At 40.5% G+C, this 25,889-nt stretch overlaps 1 protein-coding gene across 3 annotated transcripts in view; it reads left to right on the forward strand.

The window, feature by feature from the left end:
• The window catches only part of PHF20 (PHD finger protein 20), a 161,524-nt gene that overhangs the window by 67,528 nt on the left and 68,107 nt on the right, over window positions 1-25,889 (forward strand). For all 3 annotated transcript variants that reach the window (XM_053574949.1, XM_053574950.1, XM_053574951.1), the window contains exons 5-9: window positions 8,590-8,669; window positions 13,558-13,942; window positions 19,441-19,554; window positions 20,235-20,411; window positions 20,892-21,071. In XM_053574949.1, coding sequence (XP_053430924.1) covers window positions 8,590-8,669; window positions 13,558-13,942; window positions 19,441-19,554; window positions 20,235-20,411; window positions 20,892-21,071 — 936 coding nt within the window. The remainder of the gene's footprint in view (window positions 1-8,589; window positions 8,670-13,557; window positions 13,943-19,440; window positions 19,555-20,234; window positions 20,412-20,891; window positions 21,072-25,889) is intronic.

Here is a 25,889-nt window from a genome sequence, read left to right on the forward strand (position 1 = left end):
CACAATGCCTGGCTATTTTTTTGTTGCAGTTGTCATTGTTGTTCAGCAGGCCTGGGCCGGGTTTGAACTCGCCTGCCTTGGTGAGTGGCTGGCGCCCTAACCACTTAGCCACAGGCACCGAGCCAGGGGTTGAAATTTTTTGAAATAGTCATTTGAGGACTAAAAGTCATTGGCCACATTATTGGCTATCGTTAATTAGAGTTTTTAAATGTCTTTTAAACTGGGGCAAGATTTTGTGTTTCCCATGAGCTAAAATTATAGGGACAGAGTTTTGAGGTTACTTGCTGCCCTAATATATTGCTTCTGTAAACTCTGAATTCTGTTTAGTGATTTTCAGTTAATTAAAGGATGGGAATGTGAGTGGAGATTTCTACCAAAACCTGTTTTCCTGAAGTTCTTGGGTCTGAAGTTCTGTATTGTGCTGCCTTACTGTTTTTATTTTTTATTTATTTTATTTTGTTTGATTTTTTAAATTTCAATTTATTTACAGGGTACAATGATTTGTTACATCATGCTATATAATGCTAAAGTCAGGGCTTTTAGTGTACATGTCACCAGAATAGTGTACATTCTAATCAATAGGTAATTATTGATTACCTATTGCACCTCACCCTCCTCACCCTTCCCCCTGCTTAGTATCCACTGTTCCTTGGTCCATCACACCACTTTATGACCATATATACTCATTGTTTAGTTCCCACTTGTAAGTGAAAACATTTGGTATTTGTTTTTCCATTTCTGAGATACTTCACTTAGGATAATTGTCTCTGGTTCCATCCAGGTTGCTGTATTATAGACATTATTTCATTCCTTTTTGTGGGTGACTAGTAATCCATGGTGTACATACACCTCACTTTCTTTATCCACTTGTCAGTTGATGGGCTCTTATGTTGATTCCATATCTTTGTAATCATGAATTGTGTTGTGATAAACACTTGGGTGCAGGTGTTTTTTGATGTAATAACTTCTTTTCCTTTGGGCAGATACCCAGTCAGATTGCTGGATTGGATACTAGGTCTACTTTTAGTTCTTTGAGGAATCTCTATGTACTGACTGGTTCTTGAGACTAATTGGAAGATGGTGGAGAGGGTATGAGGAGGGGAAATCCTGAGAAGACAAGTTGGTGGGACAGGCTGGGTGGTATTCTTGCCATATTGTAGTTTGTGAAGAAAGCTAGCCTTTGTCAGAGCTCAGATTTGTGCCTGATTAAGAGATGAAGATAATCACTTTTAGGTGCTGTCTTTGGGTTAAAGTTGCTGAGCAGTTTCTAATTCATCATAATTCATTCTACTACTTGTGGGGTTGAGAGATTCAATGCTAAACACTCTTTTTCATTGTCTCTGGTATCTTCTGCCCTCCTTTGAGTTGCAGGGGCCACCACAACTTGATGGCATTGAGGAGCAGCTCTGCTGGCAAGGTGCCCCCTATATATCCTGTGAATCTCCCTTGTGCCTTGTTAGTACTGCTAAGAGGAAGCTAGGGATGTAAAGAAGTCAGGTCTTGCATAGCCGGGCGTTGTGGCGGGTGCCTGTAGTCCCAGCTACTTGGGAGGCTGAGGCAAAAGAATCTCTTGGGCCAGGAGTTGGAGGTTGCTGTGAGCTGTGTGAGGCCACGGCACTCTACCGAGGGCCAAAAAGTGAGACTCTGTCTCTACCAAAAAAAAAAAAAAAAAAAAGAAGTCAGGTCTTGCAGATTCATTTTAGAAGGCTTGGTCTGATTTTCTTGCCACTGGTAACCTCCTTGGTGGTTTTGCTGAAGCTTACCATTGACTGAGCAGGCTGGTGAGTGGGGACCCTAGCCACAGTTGGGGGAGCAGTGTGGCTGCTGGCACTGGAGAGTCTGGTATGATTGAATCAGAACTAAATGACTTTAGAGTTTCTTAAAGGAGTTAGTTAGCAATTGGAAAATAGGAAGGATAGTGCCATATTATTTAGCTGTTTCTACGTGGAATGGTTCTTTAGCAGTGGAAATTAATCATCATTTAGTGTGGAGACAGCCACAGTTAGACAGCCACAGTTAGCCTTGTTAGATCTTCAGTCTGCATGTAGTAAAAGACAGTGAAGGATGGATTTCTGCTCTTCGGAATCTTTGTTTGGAAGCCTTTTCTGATGAGTTGACCCCAGCTCTTTGCTGGGGCTGCTTCAGTCCCCTGTTCTACACAGGGGATGGCAGAGCCGGTTGTCCCCTAGTAGTGAATCACTCTTCTCTGCAAGGCATTCTTTTTGTGAAAACTGAAAGTAGGTTAACATTTACAAAAAAATGGGGAATTGTTCCTTTCTGTTGATCTGTATTTCTTTAACTTGAATAAGCAGCTCCTCCTTCCTAAAAAATATGCACATTTTTGAATTTTGCTCCCTTCCCCCGCCTTCTCTCAGTTCATTCTCTTTGGGCCAGTGCCTGTGGTCTGATTTATGACAGGAAATGCTATGGAAACGGTTTTGTTTCTAGAGTCTCTGGCTGAAGCAGTTCCTATTTTTTGTTTTCTTTATGCTGCAACGGAGCCTACATTTGAAATGTGGAGAGGTTGGTACTATGTGAACAGCTTTGCAGAGATAAAAGGAAGATTTAGTTTACATGGGCAGGTGCTAGCTTGGCTGTTTTCTTCTATGAAGGGGGAGGGCAAAAAAGGGGGGAGAAATTGTGTTTCCCTTTTCAATTCAATACATTGTGTTATTCATCCTTTGATGTGTGATGGGCCTTATGCTAGGTAATTTCTGTCTCTTACCTTATCTAGTCTTTACACAAACATGGAAAGGTTATTGCCATTAACACATTATGATCATTTTACAGAGCATGCTCATTTTACAGATGATGAAACTAAGCTCATAGGAGAAACTGCTTGAGGTTACAGAGCTGAGATCAGCATGGAGGTCTGTGTGGCTCCAAAATCTCGGAACTACATAGCCTGTTTTCCCAAAAATAAGACATCCTCCGAAAATAAGACCTACTTATAGGAAAGATAAGACGTCCCTTGAAAATAAGACCTAGCACATCTTTGGGAGCACACCTTAAAATAAAACACCGTCTTATTTTTGGGGAAACAGGGTAGTGCCAAGCTGCCTCTCTGGAGTAGGGTTTTCCCAAAAGGGCTGGCATTGTCAATTAGGTCCAAGTGTTCATTGACATGATGCCAGAGTGGATGCAGGTGGTCTGTACTTTCTGGAGCACAGTGGTATTTTGAGATCCCTGATTGGAGACAGGCTCTGGCCCCCATTCCTATTCAATGATTACAGTTCAATGCCCTTGCTCTCGATTCTTTGAGCAGTTAGAAATTGAAGACGGAATTGGAATAGATGAGCGGTTTTGGAATTCGTTGGCTATAGAACCTAAGCTATAAATTTGCTAAGAAGAAAAGACTTAAAGAGAGGGAAGGTGTGCCTACAAAAATGTGCATATTCTCCTATCCCATGCACCCCTGGGAACCTCGGGACTTTAAGAAACCAGGTTTGAAAACTTGGAGTCTGGGCTTGGCACATGTAGCTCAGGGACTAGGGTGCCAGCCATGTACACTGGAACTGGCGGGTTTGAATTCAACCCGGGCCTGCCAAACAAATAGCCGGGCGTTGTGGCAGGTGCCTTGTATTCCCAGCTATTTGGGAGGCTGAGGCCAGAGAATCATTTAAGCCCAAGAGTATGAGGTTGCTGATCTGGACACAATGGCACTCTACCGAGAGCAACAGCTTGAGACTCTGTCTCAAAAAAAAAAAAAAAGAAAAAAAGAAAACTTGGAGTCTGGCCGGGTGCGATGGCTCATGCCTATAATCTTAGCACTCAGGGAGACCATGGTGTATTTCCTGAGCTCACAAGTTTGAGACCAGCCCAAGCCAGAGCGCAACCCTGTCTCTAAAAATAGCTGGGCATTGTCTCAGGCACCTGTAGTCCCAGCTACCTGGGAGGCTAAGGCAAGAGGATCACTTGAACTCAAGAGTTTGAGGTTGCTGTGAGCTAAGACGGTACAGCACTCTAGCCAGGCGCAACAGAGCAAGACTCTGTCTCAAAAAAGAAAAAAGAAAACTTGGAGTCTTCCATCTGTGGTATTCGGGAATTCTCTGACTTCTGGAGGAATGAGTGACATAGAAAAGGGGCCCTGGAGTTGTAGTTGTCATAGATTTCAAGAGCAACACAAATCTGTTTAATCAAAACTGATTTGTTCATCTCTAGTTTCTTGGTCCTAGATGAGCTGCTATACAGCTCTAGTTTTGTTCTTATACCCCTTTTGCTATTACTGACACCTGGCATGTGTAAGGACAGAAACTTCTTAAGGGAGCCCGAGCCTTGTGTCAAGTTGGAGGAGATACAGTAGAGTATGCTTATTTTGAGTTGCGTCATTTACACGTTATTTGTTGGATGTTGTTTATGACCAATAATTGTTGAGCTCTATTATCAGCCCCCCATGGGAGACAGTCTTTTAGTTACTTATTATCATTAAAGAACATTTTGGATCTCTTTCTAGAAGTGGGCCTAGGCCACCATCATCTGTTCCCTCTAATTTATTGAAGCACAAGTTAGGCTGTGTTTAGCATGATCAAGGGAGAAAGTTTCGAGGTGACCCCTGTAGTCCTTTGAAAATAAAAAGGATCAGGACCAAGATATTGATTTCTAAGGACAGTAATTGCTAAGCACTTTTAGCCATAGTTTGGATCATTTCAGAGTGCCCAGTAATGCTCTGGGTCTGTGGTTTATACTTTGGCTGAGGGACTTCGGTGAGGTGGTGAAAAAATTGGTCAGAGGTCAAGAGACAGGCCCAATTGGGTTCTAATCCTAGCTCTGATTCTTACCTGGAACTAATGGCCCTTTCATCTAAAGCCGCCTCTGGTGACTGCCATCAGGAGTAAGCTTCAAAATTAACCTGAAATAGCTGAAAGTGTTGGACCATTGGGTAGCATTGCATAATCTTGTCCTTTGGATGTTGAAAATGCCTGCAAAAATGACAGTTTTCACTGCCGTGTTATGATGCTGAACTTTTTTTGTTGATAAAATAGTTGAAAGTATAGGGTTGGGTGGTACTTAATATTTAAGATGTCACAAGAACTGGATTCTTAAAGCTCCCATCCCTCACTTTCACCCCTAGACTGGCCAGCCGCAGCATGGTTGCTTGAGAAGGGGTTGTTAGAATTCCATAGCACTGTTTATCATTATTCCTTTGCTTCCCAACACCCTCCTCACAAGATAGAGGACTGAATTACAAACATGTTCAGAATTGGCTGAGTATATCTGAAACCTCCCTAAATGGAAGTTTAGGGCTCCAGAGAACAAACGTTAACTGTGCACTCTGTTTTACTCAATAAATTGATAGCACTTGGCTTGGAGGTGGCTGCTTTACCTGGTGAGGATTTTTGGGCACAGTGCTTCAGTTTTCAATTTCCAGAGGCTTCTGTGAGTCTCACGTCAGTCCTGGCCTGTCTTTGAGCACAAGCCCGTGGCTTAAAAATTTTTTCTTTTTGGCTGGGTACAGTGGCTCATGCCTGTAATCCTAGCACTCTGAGAGGCTGAGGTGGGGGGATTACCTGAGCTCACAAGTTCGAGACCAGCCTGAGCAAAAGCAAGACCCTATCTTTACTAAAAATAGAAAAACTGAGGCAAAAAGGATCACTTGAGCCCAAGAGTTGGAGGTTACTGTGAGCTATGACGTCGCAGCACTCTACTCAGGGCACTAGCTTGAGACTCTCTGTCAAAAAAAAAAAAAAAAAAATTTTTTTTTTTTTTTTTAATGTTATTAGAATAGATTGAGATTTTGGGCGGCGCCTGTGGCTCAGTGAGTAGGGCGCCGGCCCCATATGCTGAGGGTGGCGGGTTTGGACCCAGCCCCGGCTAAACTGCAACAGAAAAATAGCGGGGCGTTGTGGCACGCGCCTGTAGTCCCAGCTGCTCGGGAGGCTGAGGCAAGAGAATCGCGTAAGCCCAAGAGTTAGAGGTTGCTGTGAGCCGTGTGAAGCCACGGCACTCTACCTGAGGGCTGTACAGTGAGACTCTGTCTCTACAAAAAAAAAAAAAAAGAATAGATTGAGATTTTAAAAAATATTAAGTATAATTTCTATTTTATTTTTTCCCAAAGGTTAGTTTTTCTTCAGTCCTTAACAACTCAGTTCCTTACATGGGCTTTGGTGGAGGTCGTGGGTCAGCACTCTGAGGTCTAACTTGGGATGTTGGTTGGGTCCCTGTGGGCTTCTGAGGACCTTTCCTGACCACCTTGCTTTGAATGGCACAGCTCCCACAGTAATGTAGCTTCACATAGAGCTTGGGAAGTGCATAGGCATCAAAGACGCTCACTTTAGAAATATTCCTGACAGTTGAGGCCTCCACCACGTTCTGACTGATGAACTTCTTCATGGCTTTGTCTATAGGCACACATTGGGCTCACTTTGTGCAGTGAATAGGGCTGTACGTGGCCCTGGCCTTTTTTTAGCACCTTTGTTTTTTCTTTTCTTTGTCATCCTGGAAGCAAAGATGCAAAAGAGCTAAATTGAGATTTTTTTCTGTAGAACCACATTGTCATAATTATCCGCACTGATTTGTAAGTACTCATAAGCCATTGCTTAAGTAGAGAGTCACTTACACTTTTATCCTTAGATTTCCTTTTCACAGCCTGTCATCTGATTGCTGATATTTTACCCAACCTAGCATAACTATATATTCTTATATCTTATTTGCTAGGCAGTTTCTTTCTGTATTGGTGACACCTGTGACAAATAATCAGCAGGCATAAAGGTTAGTAGATAATTACTAATTGTGTATGGCAGTGGTTCTTGGATTTTGGTGTGTATCAGCATCACCTGGAGGACTTGTCAAAACACATTTCTGTGCCCCACCCCCAGAGCTTGTGATTCAGTACAGCTGAGATGGTGCTGGTAGCTTGTGTTTCTAATAAGTTGCCAGAAATTTCTGATGCTGCTGGTCTGGGAATCGAACTTTGATCAGAGCTGGTCTACTGTGAGCCAGGCACTATGTGAGGAAGAAATTGGTATGAGATGTGATCTTTGGCCTTGAAGAGTCTACCTTCTAAATGGGATCTATACTTAACTGAGGAAGATACAAGTGTGAAGCTGTGTAGGCCTGATGCCAAATGAGTGTGAGAAGTTCAGAGCAGGGGAAATCATCAGGAGCTGGAAAGCTAGGAAGCTTTTAGATGAACTCTTAAACTTTTGTGGTTATTTGACCTGGGCACTGAAGCATCAATGAGTGACACATTCCTGGTGGGAAAACATTTTGATAAAGATGTGGATGTAGAAATATTAGTGACAGTTTCACTGGTAACAAGTAGCTAGTCACTTTAAGTTGGTGAGTATTGGATGCTGGTAGTGAGTAAATGAAGTTTGGAAAATTATTGCGCTCAGATTATGTTGGACTTTGAATACTAGAGAGGCAGGCTTTTGGATTTCATTTAGTACAAGTGGTAGCCCTGATGACTGGAGGTAGGGTGATAGGGAGAGAATGTACAAGAAGGAGGTAACTGGGAGATCTTAACTTCCTTGTTGCATTCTTCTGCTCCCAGCCCTCAGGGACATGTTGACGCAGTGGTAAACCACTATGAGATTAGCAGCAGACTGGTAATTCTGAAAGATTAACTGTGATTCTTATTTTAAATACCTGGTGGAAAATAGGGGAAAGGAGACATGAATTATTTCTAAGATGCAAAAGTTTGAAAGTTTTGGTTTGGGTACAACTAAGAGATCATCTGTATTGGGAAAATAAGATTATTTGGGTTTCACTAGCTTCAGGTTTTTAGCAGGGAGTGATCCTTATTCAGCGATTTTTTTCTAATGGAAAAAACCTGACAACGTAGCAGGCAACATTTAGAATTTTGGCCAAGTTCCTATTTTAAAATACTGTAACATGGGGTGGCGCCTGTGGCTCAGTGAGCAGGGCGCCAGCCATAGGCCGAGGGTGGCAGGTTCAAACCCAGCCCCGGCCAAACTGCAACAAAAAAAAATAGTCGGGCGTTGTGGTGGGCGCCTGTAGTCCCAGCTACTTGGGAGGCTGAGGCAGGAGTATAGCCTAAGCCAAGGAGTTGGAGGTTGCTGTGAGCTGTATGATGCCACGGTACTCTACCGAGGGCAATAAAGTGAAACTCTGTCTCTACAAAAAAAAAAAAAAATACTGTAACATGAAGATAATTCATATGGATTTTGAGATTAACGGTATCTCTAGAAACAATATCTTTAGCAGAATAATCATGTTCCTTAATAAAGTTTAAAATATATTATTGCCCCCAAGCCCAGAAAATAAGAATTAAATTCTAAAAATAAAATAATTCACCATGGAATAAATAAGTTTGCGTTTTATTCAGATTCTTAATTGTTTAACTGCTCTTTGTTCTTGGCCTAAATTCACTGCAAGTTTTCATTTGTTAAATTTTAATAAAGCATCACAAAAATGAGTTATTTTTGATGGGTTTAGATAAAACCGTAATCTTCAGTAAGAAATGATGGCAAGCGTACTATTATCTTGGACAAAAGAAAGAATGAATGTGGTTCTTAAACATTTTTTTAACTCCCATAAGTAGTTGGAGGTCCCTTATGTTTATACTTTGAAAAGATGTTGTTTTCATGAAACTGCAAGTTAAAATCATGATATCTTCTTGAATTTTAGGTACTTACACTGTGAAATTTTATGATGGAGTAGTTCAGACTGTCAAACATATTCATGTCAAAGCTTTTTCGAAAGATCAGGTGAGAAATGTGGTTTTGTGCTTTCTGTTATGAATAATGCTAACATTGTAGTATTGTTTCTCAAATAAAGACATTACATTTGTTTATGATGCAAGTCTTTCTTTTCTTTATCTGACACAATTTCACCAGAAAATAATAAAATAAATTTTCAGAAGTTGTATTTATTTGTCTCTCTTTGCCATTTCCTTTTAACAGAGATTTTTTTCAAAACATCATTGCCTCTTATCTGTTTTCCTTCTCTTTTTTCGGGGGGTGGGGGGAGACGGAGTCTTAGTCTGGTTCAGGCTAGAGTGCTCACAGCAACCTCAAACTCTTAAGCTCAAGTGATCCTCTTGCCTCAGGCTCCTGAGTAGCTGGGACTACAGGTGCCTGCCATGAGATGACCACCTAGTTTTTCTATTTTTAATAGAGACAGTCTACTAAAGGCTGGTCTCAAACTCTGAGCTCAAGCGATCTATCCACCTCAGGCTCCCATAGTGCTAGGATTATAGGCATGAGCCACCACTCTCAGTCTGTTCTCATCTTTCTCAGAAGTTTCTGGTTATTATTACTTTTTCCTTCTCCCTGTGCCCTGCCCTCATGACAGGGATCTTGTTGAATCACTTTAGGAGACTGTGAGCATGTGTTCTCTGCATCTAGCTTTGTTCCTCAGTTTAGGACTGTGATTTGGTGTTTTGCAGTGGTACCATTTGGTGTGGATTTGGCAGCCACTGTGCTAGATGTGGCCGGTTTGAGAATTTTGTGTCCTGTTGTCTCAGTCATCATGCATATATTTGCCTGATCATGGGACCTGAGTTTTGATATTGGAAGTATGGTCTGCATAGATATGGGCCATCTAGAAATTGTGCCTGTTTTTTCATAATTTTTCCCTCTTTTTGTCTTGTTCATGTTTATGTTTTAATGAAAAAGTTGAGGGTGGAGATCAAAATTTGGATATTGGTGTTTATAAAAATTCTAATTATTGCTGATTTTAGCCATTAAGACATTAAAGCAGTTTATTAGAAGATTTTGTCAATGATGTCAAGGCATCATTGTAACTGGTTACTTACCTCTGGATAGTGGTTAATGAGATAATGTTTGGTGATGCTAAAACCTATTGTATTTTCCTATGATGACCATGTGCTTCTATTTATCACAGATTTTAATAAATTCTTATACATACACTTAGCAGTTTCAAAGGATTGTGATACATAATACCTTTAAAGTAGCCTCAAGAATATTATTGTCTTTTGCTTGTTTTCCTCTATAGAAAATTGAGAAAATTCTAAAGCTTGGGTCCTAATGATGCTTTCTCTTTGGTCATTTGTCTCTCAGGCATCCAAAGAGGCACACAGTATTCTCAAATGTTATTTTGGCCTTAAATTTGTCAATTTTTGTGTTAGGTTTGTGGAATGAACTAATACAGATAGAGGATCAAATTATAAATTTGTTCAGAATTGGCTGATTGTATCCAGAACCTCCGCAAATGGAAGTCCTGGGCTCCAGATAATAAATATTCAACGGTTTACTCTGCTTTACTCAATAAATTGATTAATAGAACTCATGGGGCTATGGCTTAGAGATGGGTGCCTTACCTGAACAGGATTTCTGAGTACCATATTTCAGTTCTCAGTTTCCAGAAGCCTTTGAGTATCTGTGTCACCGTAGTTTTGGCAGGACTTTGATCACAAGCCCTTGGCTTTTGGACTTGTTTTTTCTTCTCAAGAGGGTAGTGGTTTGGCTGAAGATGTCTGTCTGTGCAATTAAAAATTTTTTTCTTACGGTATTAGAATAGATTGAGATTTTGTTCTTTAGAAACACACTGCCTAAATGTTTTGATAGTCTATATTTTGGCAACATTTGTTGTTTTGAAAATTAATGTTTGTTATAGAAAATTTAAAAAGTATAGGAAAGCCCAAAGAAAATAAAAACTCTGTGATTCTCATTGCTAAGATACAGTACTCTTAACATTGTGGTGTTATGTCTTTCTGTGTTTTTGCTAAACATATATATATTTGTGTGTATCTATTTTCAAAATTGGGAGTCATGTGACATTTTACTGTTCTATAACTTTCTCTCTCAATGAAGTAACATTTTCCCCAAGTTCCTTAATACTCTTAGAATATGACTTTTAATAGCTATATTGTATTCTATAGTAAGTATGTAACTGTATCCCATGTAACTGATTCCCAAACAGTGATTAAGGATATTTATAAATATGGGTGCCCAAGGATGATTATTCTGTTAGCAAATTACATTTCTAGGCATTCATTCTTGTTCAAAGGTATGAACTTTTTAAGTTGTTTGACCCAAATTGTCCTTCATCCCACACCATGACTGCAATTTATATTTTTATCAGCTGTTACTGAGAGTGCCTGTTCTCAGCCCTGGCTGCTGGCTGCCAGCTGCTTTTTTTTTTTTTTTTTTGCACCAAATATGTAAAAATTTATTATTAGCCTTTGTAACTTTAATATAAATGTGAGTTCTGACAGGCTTTTACAAATAGTGAAAGTAGCTCTTTCTTCTTTTAAGGATCTTTGGACATTCATAAGAACTACTAGATTTGATGATTACAAATTATTGAGAAAGAAGAAAATTCAGTGACATCTCAAAAATTATAATTCATATTAAATTACAGGTCTTGATTATTATTTATTTTCACAAAATGCTTCAATGTAGTCTTTGAAAGATATAAAAGACATTTTTTGAATTTAGCAAAGTACCTTAATACATAAAGTAAGACTACAAAGCAGTGTGACAGGTTTTTCTCTGACATTTGTAAACTGGATTAGAAGGCAATCCCCAGAACTACAGAACTGCTGTGGAGATGCTATCATTTTTATTTATAGTCAGGGTAAACTGTATTTGACAAGGTTGCCATCTTGCATGGTATGAATAAACCTCAAGTTTTGGATATCAGAAGCCCCATCACAGAATGAAAGGTGTTAAATCATGTCATCTTAAATAGCCTTTCCAGCTTTGTTATTCTGTAATGCCTTGAAATCAAAGTAATATGTTCTAGGCTAGGCTGTTTGTAGACAGGGATTTTAGAACCTATATTCATTCAAAAATTTTTTTTGAATCTTATTTAAAAATATATGTGTACATATACACACATACATACTCCCATGTTTTTCTATGCATTTAAATATGTTTTCCTATTTAATAGACTCTTCATCATTTGCAATAAAAAAAGCTTCCCAATGATCCATTTTTTTCATTTCTTGCTTTTAGTTCTTTTCAGCTTCCCTTTTTAACTTCCCCAAGATCTCTTCTGGAGTTGTGGAGGCTAAAAGTTTCACCACCTTTTCACGAGACTTACCACCCTTATCCAAAACCACATCACTCTTCCTGAGTTCTAAGACCTTGGAAAGATACCGGCAGAGCTCAGCATTAGCCTCCCCCTCTGATGAAGGTGCTGCAATGGCTACATTTACGGCTTCTGCTGTCAAATCTGTTACAGAGTTCTGTTTGGAGCCAGGTTTGGCATGGATGGCTATGGTGACACAGCCTTTTGGATCAACTGCCACAGGAGCTAAGGGAGGAAGTGGTCTCTCAGGTTCACTGCTCTGGCTTTTACCCTTGCTCGTCGCACCAGCCTTCTTAGGCATATCGGCGCCACAACAGAGCTGAGCAAAGGCCGAAGCGCCTGGCCCTGCCTGAAGCTGCCTCGACCTGCAGCCCAGCCGCAGCATCTCCCGGCTGCCAGCTGCTTTTAAAATAATTTGGGGGACTTGAAAAATTATTCCTGTGTTTATTATTTTTCCCTTTGGGAACAATCTTTTCATTTGCTGTATTTATATACTCCTTTCTGCTTTCAGCAAAAATCTTAGTGCCTAGTGTGTGCCAGTTGTTGAGATACCTGTGAACGTGATATGGTGGTCCCTGCTTTGGAGCTCTTAGAAGATACATATATGTGATATATATAGATATCTTATATATATATATAATCTTATTTACAATTTTGTAATCTCTGGAGCTTTCAGAGCTGGCTTTATTATAACAGTTACCCTAGGGCACGAGATCTTTTAGGATGGGCTGGGTTTGGTGGCTCATACTTAGAATCCTAGCACTTCAGGAGGCCAAGACAGGAGGATTGCTTGAGCTCAGGAGTTTGAGACCAGCCTGAGCAAGAGTGAGACCCTGTCTCCACTAAAAATAGAAAAACTAGCCAGGCATTGTGGCAGGCACCTGTACTCCCAGCTACTTGGGAGGCTGAGGCAGGAGAATCGCTTGAACTCAGGAGTTTGAGGTTACTGTGAGCTAGGCCGAGGCCATGGTACTCTAGACTTGCTGACAGAACAAGCCTCTTATCTCAAAAGATTTTTAGGAAACAACATTTCCTTCCAGTGGATAAAACTCAAGAGTAGTTCAGCAGTATAGTAGGTGGCTTGTTGACTGAGCAGTCTTTATCCCGTAGAGGAAGTAGAGACTCTCGTTCTGGATTGCACAATCTTTACAGTTTTCCTGTTGAACTTTTCAGTTATCAATTTGGGGTTTTCGCTATATAAGCTATCAGCATACACTGGTGAACTGAGCCAGGCCTCTGAAAAGCCCGGGTTAGTATAGTCATACTCAAGATAAGGAGGACAGAACATGGAGGCCTTTTCTTAGGATACTTTGTTGGAAAGCTTACTTTCCAGAATCTTGTTTTCAAGTGATTTATTCATTCTAATAAGGGAGATGGCTCTTTCTCAGAAGGAATTTAACATGAGAATTATTTTCCTTAAATTTAGGATTGGTTCTCAAATCTCAGGGCAGGTGGATATTTTCAGTGGTTCTATGTATTATGTGACCTGGTACATGTCATCTTTTAATTTCTTTGTCTTTATAAGTTTATAAAAAACCCCTAATTTTGTATTTGCAAGCAATCACAAAGTGTGTTTCTTCGCTATTTTGCTCATTTTAGAATATTGTGGGTAATGCTAGGCCTAAAGAAACAGATCACAAAAGTCTGTCATCATCCCCTGATAAACGAGAGAAGTTTAAAGAGCAGAGAAAAGCCACAGTCAATGTGAAGAAAGACAAAGAAGACAAAGCCTTAAAGACAGAAAAGCGACCCAAGCAGCCTGATAAAGGAAAGTTAATCTGCTCTGAAAAGGGGAAGGTGTCAGAGAAAAGCCTTCCCAAGAACGAAAAGGAAGATAAGGAGAACATTTCAGAAAATGACAGGGAGTATTCTGCAGATGCCCAAGTGGATAAGAAACCTGAAAATGACATTGTGAAGAGTCCACAAGAAAACTTGAGGGAGCCAAAAAGAAAACGAGGCAGACCGCCTTCTATAGCTCCTACTGGTGAGTTTCCCAAGTGTGCTGTGCGGTGGGCAATGCCAGAGTTGTCCTCACAGGCTTTTTCTGTGGCCCTTTGTGGTTCTTTGTAACTTCTGTACTGTAGTCCTTCGTTTTGGTGAGTGACATTGAACTGTCTTGTGATCTGGAAACAAGTTGTGTCCACGGAACTAAATTTAAGTGAGGCCTGTATCCAGGTGAATCTTTATGTTGGAGAATATGTTCATGACTGAGCTGCTGGGGCAATAGGAAACTACTCGATTTTTCACCTTGTGCCTATCTGCCTGATCTCAGCTTAAGTAAGCTTAACAGAGCCTGGAATCAGGAAATATAATAATTTTAATAAGATAGACATGAAAAAGGGAAGAGAAGAAAAGTAAAAAGGTGTGGGCATGTGAAGGAGGCAGAGACAAAGGAACACTGGAGCTAGGGAGGCATGGCTGATTTTGAAATTAAGCTCTCTGGAGAGTGTTTGAAAATTTCACAATCTAAGTAAACTTTTGAGGTGGCTCATTGGTAAGAGTCAGGGTTAGAGGCTATAGATTTAGGGAAGAATATACAGGTGTTTTGTTTTTTAAATTGATATTTGGAATTCTTCTAAAACAACCAAGAATGGAATAAACTCAGCAGGGCACAATGCTGTAATCCTAGCACTCTGGGAGGCGGAGGTCAGTGGATCCCTTGAGCTCAGGAGTTCAAGACCAGCCTGAGCAAGACCGAGACGCTGTCTCTAAAACAACAGCTAGGCACTGTGGTAGGCGCCCGTAGTCCTAGCTACTCAGGAGGCTGAGACAGAAGGATCTCTTGAACCCAAGAGTTTGAGGTTGTGGTGAGCTATGACACCATGGCACTCTACTGATGCTAACAAAGTGAGACTCAGTCTCCAAAAAAGGGAATAAACTCTGATTCCTTCCTGAACTAAATAGTCATTCTCCAGATTAATTCAGTGGCAGGAAAGGTCCAGGGTCTCTGGACTGAACTGCCCATGATTAATATGTGGTTTGGGTCTTTAGACATTCTTACAGATATGTATACCCTACATGAATATTGGAAACCTGTAGTACATTTTAAAGCAGTGTCTACATTTTTTTCTCAAAGGGTTAATAGCTACAATGGATGTATATTTAGAGTATGAAGACTGGCACAATGGCACAGACCTGTAATCCCTTCTACTCAGGAGGCTGAGGTGGAAGGGTTGCTTGAGTCCAGTAGTTTGAGACCAGTCTGAATAACACAGTGAGACTCTGTCTCAAAACAAAACAAAAATATGTAAAAATATGATGTAGAATATATCATCATCAAAACTGTGGAACTACAGAGGTACCTTATTCATCATTTCCTAATGATGTAGAGTACCAAGCCAGTCCTATCAAGTCAGACTGCTGTATCAAACTTAATTTCTGTGGGCAAAAAATTTTGTTAACTCCAGGTGGCGCCTGTGGCTCAGTGAGTAGGGCGCCGGCCCCATATACCGAGGGTGGTGGGTTTAAACCCGGCCCCCGCTGAACTGCAACCAAAAAATAGCCAGGCGTTGTGGCGGGTGCCTGTAGTCCCAGCTGCTCAGGAGGCTGAGGCAGGAGAATCGCGGAAGCCCAAGAGCTAGAGGTTGCTGTGAGTCCTGTGACATCATGGCACTCTACTGAAGGCGGTAAAGTGAGACTGTCTCTACAAAAAAAAAAAAAAATTTTTTTTGTTAACTTCACATAGATTAGTACTCACTCTCAATAGACAACTTTCTCACACTTGAGTTCTAATTTTAAGATAGGATATTAGATAATAGACACCCCCCCCCCCGATGAAACAAGGGACCTCTCTCTTTGGTGGTTCTACATAGGTTTTGCCTTCAAGAAAGAGTTAAGCTTCCTGGACTTGTTCCTCGGTCTAAATAGGGGCTAGACCTGCATGGTCCAATGTGGTAGCTGCTAACCATATATAGTTACCAAGTACTTGACATGTCATTAGTCTGAATTGAGATGTACTGTCAGTGTAAAAGAAGCACTGGATTATAAATACTTTGTACAAAAAAAGTAAAATCTTATTAATTTAATATATTGATTGCAGTTGAAATGTTTTTAGATATATTGGATTAAATAAAATACATCCTTAAGATTAATTTTACTTTTTTTCAAACTTCTTAACATGACTGCTTAAAAACTTAAAATTACACATGGCCTGCACTCTTACTATATTTCCATTGGATGGCACCGGCCTTAAGTTCCCTGGCTTTCTCAACAGAGATTTGGGAATTAAGCCCAAATGCCCAAGGGATCCGTGATCTGTGCTGAATTGACCTCTGTGTGTTCACAATGGTGCTGGTTGTATACTACCCTTAGGAAAATTGAGAAGATAACTTTGTGTTCAGATGAGGAACCTCCAGTTGAGAAAGTCCAAAAGTTTCAAACCTCTAGGAAGAGCAACATGGTAAGATGTGGAATGAGTGAGAGATAGGCCTTTTTATTTACATAAAATAAATGGAGAAGGGCAGTTATACAAAGAGTGGTAGAAAATACAAACTAGTCTCTAGCATTCTGGGGGGCCGAGACAGGTGGATTGCTTGAGCTCAGGAGTTCAAGACCACCAGCCTGAGCAAAAGGGAGACCTCGTCTCTTTAAAAAAAAAAAAAAAAAGGAAGAAAGAAAAAGGAAATGCAAACTAGCAGAAATCTGACATGTCTTCAGCTCAGTTTAGGAGTGTGAGTATAGGAACTGAGTGTTGGAAAATGATTTCCCTTTAACTATTCATGTTCTGGCCTATATTCTCTTAAGTTTTGTACCCCAGTTTGCAGACTGTTCTTGTGACTTCACTTAGATAAGAAAAGGGGCATTCAGTTTGTTGCTTTTATAAGTGTAGCATTTTTTTTTTTCTTTTAAGACAGACTCTCAAGCTGTCATCTTGGGTAGAGTGCAGGCATCATAGCTCATAGCAACCTCAGACTCTTGGTCTTTAGCGATTCTCTTAACTCAGCTTCCCAAGTACCTGGGACTACAGGCATCCTCCACAATGCCTGGATGTTTTTCGGTTGTAGTTGTCATTGTTGTTTGGCTGTCCCGGGTTGGATTCGAACCTGCCAACGCTGATGTATGTGGCTGGTGCCCTAGCTGCTGAGCTATTGGCACCGAGCCAAAAGTGTAGCATTTTGTATCAGATAGAATAAACTTAGTAGAGAAAGGGTATTTTCCAGGTTTACCCTTATCCTTACATGGGGCATTTGTAAAAACCGATTCCAGCCATGCCTCAGTCCTCCCTGTTCTGACTGTATGGGGACTCGGGAATGTGAATTTGTGAACAAGCTTCCTAGATGATTTTTACTGTAAGAAGAGTTTGGGAAGCTCTCAAATTCTAGAGTCAGCTTCCTGTTTGTATATGATATCAAAGGGAAGAAGGATTGTCAAATATCCCACGTATTGTTCAAATCCTCTTTAAAAATTGCTTGGAATAAGTTCATTGACTTGGTAGAGGCTTGAGTGCCAGTACAGACTTGATTAGGAACAGGATCTGAACTATTTAGAGAGGGTTGTTTGTATTTGTGTTGAATCTGGAATGTGTATGATCTCCAAGTTCCCACCACTAGGAACAAAGTAATGTTGGGAAGATTGAACACAGGAAGAGCCAAGGAGTTCAGCGTTCTCCTCAGGTTTCCTCTTCCCAGCTTAGCCTTGTCTCTGTTTGCCGTGGTCAACTGAAGCTGTAGGTCTTAGACCAGTCTTTTCTCTCTCCCTTTCTTTCCCCTTTCTCCTTCTCTCTCCTTCTTTCTCCCTTCCTCTGACCCCTTCCTTCCTGCCAGACTTCCAGTTTCTTTCTTTCTTTCTTTTTTTTTTTTTGAGACAGAGCCTCAAGCTGTCCCCCTGAGTAGAGAGCTGTGGCATCACAGCTCACAGCAACCTCCAACTCCTGGGCTCTAAGCGATTCTCCTGCCTCAGCCTCCCAAGTAGCTGGGACTACAGGCGCCCACCACAATGCCCGGCTATTTTTTGGTTGCAGCCATCATTGTTGTTTGGTGGGCCCGGGCTGGATTCGAACCTGCCAGCTCAGGTGTATGTGGCTGGCGCCTTAGCCACTTGAGCCACAGGCACCGAGCCAACTTCCAGTTTCTTTTCCTTTATTCTTCCTTCTCCTAACCTTTCAGATTCTCATCTTTTCTGATTAGGGGAGAGCTCCTTAAGGGTTAGGTTTAAAACTAGTATTCTTGAAGGGTTTAGTGTCTGCTGCTAAATTATGTCAGAACTGTGTTTGCTCAAGATAACAGCCTTGCCTAAACATTGATTGTCAAGTAACAGAGTCTCCTGAGATTTTTCAGGATTGTTTCTAAGAGAATATAAATTTTTTTTTTTTAAGAGAGAGAGTCTCACTTTGTCGCCCTCAGTAGAGTGCTGTAGTGTCACAGCTCACAGCAACCTTCAGCTCTTGGGCTTAGGCCATTCTCTAGCCTGAGCCTCCCGAGTAGCTGGGACTATAGGTGCCCGCCACAACGCCCAGCTATTTTTTTGTTGCAGTTTGGCTGGGGCCAGTGCCCTACCCACTGAGTCACAGGCACCACCCCAGAGAATATAAATGTTGATATTCTTCTTGGATCCTCTAAACTAGGACCAATGCCAAGATAACTGCGGTAGCTAGTAGAGATTGCAAACAATAGTGAAGCCCTGGACCCAGGGTGTACATTTTAGGAATTAGCCTATGTAATAGATTGGATCGGTCAGTTTTTGATGAGAAAATTTGGTGATAAAAATGACCTTTCTATTGCCCTTGCACCTTCATATTTTAAAGCAGTCATGTTGGGATGTGGTGTTTTTGTTTTTTTGAGACAGATTCTCACTATGTCACCCTGGGTAGTGTGCTGTGGTGTCACAGCTCACAGCAGCCTTAAACTCGGGCTCAAGTGATTCTCTTGCCTCAGCCTCCCAAGTAGCTGGGACTACAGGCGCCCACCACAACACCTGGATATTTTTGTTGTTGTTGTTGCAGTTGTCGTCGTTCTTTAGCAGATCCAGGCTGGGCTCAAACCCACCAGCCTCCGTGTATGTGGCCAGCACCCTACTCACTGAGTTACGGGCATCAAGCCGGGATGTGGTGTTTTAAAGAGAGGGTTTAAGGAGAGGAGTATATGACTGGACTTGGGTCAGAGCAGAGACCAAGCAAAGAGATTCAGGAGGTCAATTCGCAAGGCATCTGCATCTCCCATAGGGAAGTATTTTCTCACCCATTTAACTTTTTGTTCCTTTTACCTTTTTTTTTTTTTTTTTTTGCAGTTTTTGGCCGGGGCTGGGCTTGAACCCGCCACCTCCAGCATATAGGGCCGGCGCCCTACCCCCTTGAGCCACAGGCGCCACCCCTCCTTTTACCTTAAGTAAGGTAAAAGGGTCTGTATCTTTTGAGGGTCTGTATCTATTGCAGTGATGTGCGTGTGTGTATGCATATATACATATATGTTTTATTTTTATATAAAATGAGAAATTGGACACTAAGAAATTGCATATCTTTTTTGTATGGTTTTATAAACATTGTAGCTGTGGATTCAAACTCTCAAACTTTGCAACCAATAACTTTGGAATTGAGAAGACGGAAAATATCAAAAGGAAATGAAATCCCATTAAAACGTCCTCGGCTTGACAAAAATTCATGTGAGTCTTTGGTTTGGGTATATGTGGCTAGAATTTGATGTTGTTTGGATCACCCTACCTATATGCATCCAGTCCCCCATTCCCTGTAGGCTCTAGGGCTTGTCCTTGGTCATATGAGCTAATGTGAGGGGAGTGTGGGTAGATGAGAAAGAGTTTTTTGCCAGAAGAAAAAGAAATCAAAAAACACAAACTAAATTCATGTTGAGTTGTATCATCTCCATATCCATAAACTAAATTTGATTTGCATTCAACTAGAAATTTAAGAAGGGATGGATTTCCTATGCTGAGTGAAACTTTTTACAGAAATACCCTGTTAGCTCCAAAACAGGATTTGTGATGGCTCTAAGTAAGGCTCTTATAAACCTTATTGACTTTGGTATATAGACTTTTATGTTGGGAAGCCCCAAAATAGAACTTAGTTGTCAAGATTGGAACATGACCTGGCACATACTTTCGGACCATAAATCATTAAAAAAGTGAAATTCTATCCTGGCAGAGAGATTTTTGCCTTACTTAAAAATATAAACTAGTAAAGGATATTTCCTTTTATCATTAGTCTAACTTTCCAGAAGTTTCTCTATAATCCCTTATAGAGGCAACCAGCCCAGGAATCTGTAGTAGCAGTGTTTTCTTCTTGTTGGTCTCTTGTCTTGAGCACAACTCCCTTAATGGTTTAATAGCCCAAGAGAAGTCAAAAAACTATTCGGAAAACACTGATAAAGACTTGTCAAGGAGACGGTCCTCCCGGCTATCCACTAATGGGACCCATGAGATCCTAGATTCTGACTTGGTACCAGATTTGGTTGATACGGATCCTTTGCAAGACACATCGTCTAGTACTAAGGAATCTAAAGAAGGTGAGTCAAGTTCTGTTCTGGAATTGTCTTGTCAACCTGGTGCCTGCCTACTGAGAACCAATCTAAATCATTGTGTACCCCCTTCCACAGTGTTAAATGTTCTTGAAATGAAATTATTGGATGGGCTGCAGTGTTTTTGTAATACATTGTTCTTTGCTGATGATTCATTCAATAGATGAAACTTTCTGGATGCATTTGTGGTTTGTGTTGCTTATATGCCACTGCATGTTGTTGGGTTGGTGATACACTGCTTGAAGAACCCTGCCTCTGTCTTTCTGATGACTTCTTGTTAACATTTCTAGTAATTCCTCCTTTCACTTTTCTTCTTTTTGAGATGCTCACAGGCCAGGCTATATGTGCTGGAACCTAGGCATGTATTGTTGTGTGGTGTCGGATGGATGGCTTCTTCTGAAAAAGTCCCTGGCTTCTGTAATTCGTTGTACAGGTATATGTTCTCCAAGCTTTGTTTTTTCCTTCTAGGTCAGTTGAAATCTCCTTTGGAAGCTGGCCAGGTCTCATCTGCATTGACTTGCCACTCTTCTGGGAATGGATTGGGAGCTGCAGGTTTGGAATTGAATTGCCAGTCAATGGGAGAAAACACTATGAAAACGGAACCGGCTTCTCCCCTTGCCAAATTGCAAGAGATTTCAACTGTGGAAGGTTCATATTTGGAGTTAACTTAATCTTCTTATACATACTTTTGCTTTGGCTTTCATTGTGAACTAAAAAAAAACTGACTCTTCTAATAATGTTTTACCTTTTATTATTATTTCCTTGTTTTGTTGCTGTACCTCTTTCATTTCTAAATTTGTGTTCTCTTTCCTGGGTTAGTATGACTAGGGATTTATCAATTTTGCTAATAAGTTTCAAAAAACCCAATCTTTTAATTTTCTCTGTTGTTTGTCTTTTTAAAATATCATTGATTTCTGTTTTGATCTTTACTATTTTCTTCCTTCAACTTCTTTTAGAACCTTAGGTAATTGAAGTTTGATCTTCCTTCCTTCCTTTTTTTTTTTTTTTTGGCCGGGGCTGGGTTTGAACCCGCCACCTCCGGCATATGGGACCAGCGCCCTACCCGCTGAGCCACAGGTGCCGCCCAATCTTCCTTCCTTTCTAATAGAAGCATTAGAAGTTGTAAATTTACTAGTAAGCTACATCCTACAGATTTTTATATGTTGTATTTTTATTTTTAAGAGAAAAGAGGAGGGCTGAGCATGGTGGCTCATGTGTGTAATCCTAGCATTCTGGGAGCCTGAGGTGGGTAGATTGCTTGAGCTTAGGAGTTTGAGAACAGCCTGAGCAAGAGCAAGACCCTGTCTCTACTAAAAAAAAAAAAAAAATAGAAAAACGAGCCAGGTGTTGTGGTGGGTATCCATATTTCTAGCTATTCAGGAGACTGAGGCAAGAAGATCACTTGAGCTCAAGAGTTTGAGGTTGCTGTGAGCTATGATGACATATGATGACACCATGGCACTCTACCCAGGGCAATAGAGCAAGACTCTGTCCTAAAAAAAAAAATTCCAGGGCGGCACCTGTGTATTAGTGAGTAGGGCGCTGGTCCCATACCGAGAATGGCAGGTTCAAACCCAGTCTCAGCCAAACTGCAAGAACAAAAAAAAAAAAAAAATAGCCGGACATTGTGGTGGATGCCTGTATTCCCAGCTATTCGGGAGGCTGAGGCAAGAGAATTGCCTAAGCCCAAGAGCTGGAGGTTGCTGTGAGCTGTAACGCCATGACACTCTACCAAAGGTGGCAAAGTGAGAGTCTGTCTCTTAAAAAAAAAAAAAAAATTCCATTTTAATTCATCTATTAACTTTTAGCTGTATTTCTTACCATTTATTTTTGGAGTTGCTCTAGGGATTGTGATATATATCCTTAACCTGTTGTTTTTTAATTTCAGATTAATAGGAGGGTACAAATGATTAGGTTCATTAGGTAAGGTCCCTGTTGTAGTTCTGTCCCGCACCCAGGAGGTAGATGTGCCATATACCATTACATTGTGCCCATTAGGAGAAAGCACGCAAATCCCCTTCTCTCCTCCCTTTTCCCCCCTCTCCCCAACTTGAAGTAAATTGTGTTTTTCTCTTGTGTGGGCGTGTATTAGTTCACCTACTGGCTTTATATTAGAATTGAGTACATTGGATACTTGCTTTTCCATTCTTGAGATACTTTACAAAAGAGAGTGTTTTCCAACTCTGTCCAAGTTAATACAAACATGTAAATTCTCCATCTTTTTTATGGCAGAACAGTATTCCATAGTGTGCATATATCACAGTTTATTAATGCATTCCAGGGCTGATAGGCACTTTTTTTTTTTTTGGCCGAGGTCAGGTTTGAACCCATCACCTCCGGTATATGGGACCGGTGCCTTACTCACTGAGCCACAGGCGCCACCCTTTGTTTTATTTTTTGAGACAGTCTCACTTTGTTGCTCTGGGTAGAGACCCGTGGTATCATCATATCTCAGAGCAACCTCAAATTCTTGGGCTCAAGTGATCCTTTTGCCTCAGCCTCTGAAGTTCTACAGGTGCCTGCCACAACACCGGCTAGTTTTTCCATTTTTCAGTAGAGATGAGGCTCTTGCTTCTGCTCAGGCTGGTCTGGAACTCCTGAGCTCAAGCAGTCCACCCTCTTTGGTCTCCTGGAGTGCTGGAATAATAGGGACAAGCACCCTGGATGGTTTATATCCTTAACTTTTCACATTTACTTAAAGTTAATATTTGAACTACTTTAGTTCCATTAACGGCCCCCATGCTGTTATGGTCACATAATTTACAGCTACATTTGCTATAAAGTTCACAACATAGTATTATATTTTTTGCCCAAAACAATTGTGTTTTAAAGACAGTAAGACAAAAGAGAAAGTCTTATTTACATATATGTTTATAATTTCCAATATTCTTCATTTCTTCCTGAAGATTTCTTTTCAACGTAAAAAATTTCTCTTAGCTTTTCTTGTAGGTTTCCTAGTGAAAAATTCTCTTGGTTTTTGTTTATCTGAACATGATTTTATTTAACTGTCATTCTTGAAGGATAGTTTCACTGGATATAGGCTTGTCGGTTTCTTTTAAGTGCTTCACTAATGTTTATGGTCTTCTGGCCTCTGTTGTTTCTGAAGGGAAGTGAGTGCATCATTCATATCATTGTTCTCCTGATTGTAATGTGTTTTATTTCTGGCTGCTTTCAAATTTTTTTCTTTTTCTTTCTGGCTTTTAGCAGTTTGATAGCAATGTGTTTAGGTTTGTTTATTTTGTATTTAACCTGCTTGAGATTCACTAAGCTTGGGGCGGTGCCTGTGGCTCAGTCGGTAAGGCGCCGGCCCCGGCCCCATATACTGAGGGTGGCGGGTTCAAACCCGCCCCCGGCTGAACTGCAACCAAAAATAGCCAGACGTTGTGGCGGGCGCCTGTAGTCCCAGCTACTAGGGAGGCTGAGGCAAGAGAATCGCTTAAGCCCAGGAGTTGAAGGTTGCTGTGAGCTGTGTGATGCCCTACCAAGGGCCATAAAGTGAGACTCTGTCTCTACAAAAAAAAAGAAAAAAAAGAGATTCACTAAGCTTGAATGTAAAAACTGATGCCTTTCATCAAATTACAGCCATTACCCCATTCTTTCTGTCTTCTATTTGGGAATTCACATAATACTTTTGTTAGATCTTTTGATATTCACTGGGTCTCTTTTTGAGTTTTTAATCTTGTCCCAAATTTTTTAGTTTGAATTATTATTATTATTATTTTTTTTTTTTTTTTCAGTTTTTGCCCCGGGCTGGGTTTGAACCTGCCACCTCTGGTATATGGGGCCAGCGCCCTACTCCTTGAGCCACAGGCGCCATCCACGGTTGAATAATTTTTTTGCTCTAATTTTACATTCTCTCTCTTCTCTCCAATCAAGTGTTAAACCCATACAGTGAATTTTTTTCCTGATATTTTTTAGTTCCAGAACTTCTATTTGGTTCTTTTTTTTTTTTTTAGATTCTCTTTCTCTAGTGAGATTTCCAATCTATTTATTCATTACAAACATAGTTGTTTTTGTTTGTTTTGGTGCAGTTTTTGGCTGGGGCCGGGTTTGAACCCTCCACCTCCCGTATATGGGGCTGGCACCCTACTCCTTTAGCCGTAGGTGCCACCCACACACATAGTTTTAATAGCTGCTCTAAAGTCCTTGTCTACCATTTGCAGCATCTAGATTATTTTGACTTTTTTCTTAACTGTGGGCTACATTTTCCCTTTTCTTCATATGTCCAGTGTTTTGGATTGTAACCTGGGTGGACATTGTGACTTATGTGTTGTGGAGTTTGGCTTATATTGTATACCTCTAAAAAATACTGATTTCTTTATTTTTAAAGGGCATTTAGCTTGGCTGAATTTAAAGTCCAAATTCTTTTCCTCTGCAATGGGCAGCAGCTGAAATCACTGTTCAGTTCTTTTAGCATTTGTTGAACTGAACATATATATTTTTGAACAGTGAATAAACCTATAGGTTAAGTTTCTCTGTGTATAATTATTTGATTCAAGGAAGTCCACATTTTAAATTGCATTGCCAAAGCATCATCCAAAAAGACCATCCCACTTTATATTTTATATATCTACTAAGAAAATGGTAGAGTAGATTCCATTCTGGCCATTTGTGGATATCATTCATCTTTTAAATTTTCACTAATATATATTAATATTAACAAGATTTTATATTTTTTTGGTAGAGACTGGGGTCATGCTATGTTGCTTAGGCTGGTCTTCAACTCCTGGCCTCAAGTGATCCTCCTGTCTCAGTCTCCCAAAATGCTAGGATTATAAGTGTGAGCCACTGTGCCCAGCCTAGATTTCATTTTTTCATTTTTTATGTTTCTTTTAATGAAGTTGTATAGTTTTTCAAGTATTTAGAATTTTTAAATATTTTTCTGTGTATATATGAGTATGGAAGTATATATCATATTTATTTATATTGTATGTTACAAAACCTGTATTTATTTTTTTAATGTGTGCTTGCCCGTGTTATGAACTCCATGTTAAAAATAATTTTATTTATTTATTTTTTTGAGACAGAGCCTCAAGCTGTCGCCCTGGGTAGAGTGCTATGGCATCACAGCTCACAGCAACCTCCAACTCTTGGGCCGTAAGCTGTTCTCCTGCCTCCATCTCCCAAGTAGCTGGGACTACAGGCACTCGCCACAACGCTGGCTATTTTTTGGTTGTAGCCGACATTGTTGTTTGGTGGGTCACGGGCTGGATTCGAACCTGCCAGCTCAGGTGCATGTGGAGCCTTAGCCACTTGAGCCACAGGTGCCAAGCCAATAATTTTATTTATTGAGAGATTGAAAGGGCAAGAAAAATAATTAAGATAAAAAGAAATTAAACAGCTGGGTGTGGTAGCTCATGCCTGAAATACTAGCACTCTGGGAGGCTGAGGCCTGTTAATTACTTGAGCTCATGAGTTCAAGACCGGCCTGAGCAAAGGCGAGATCCCGTCTCTAATAAAAATAGA

Source organism: Nycticebus coucang, chromosome 21, assembly GCF_027406575.1.
Source record: "Nycticebus coucang isolate mNycCou1 chromosome 21, mNycCou1.pri, whole genome shotgun sequence".
Taxonomy (NCBI): domain Eukaryota; kingdom Metazoa; phylum Chordata; class Mammalia; order Primates; family Lorisidae; genus Nycticebus; species Nycticebus coucang.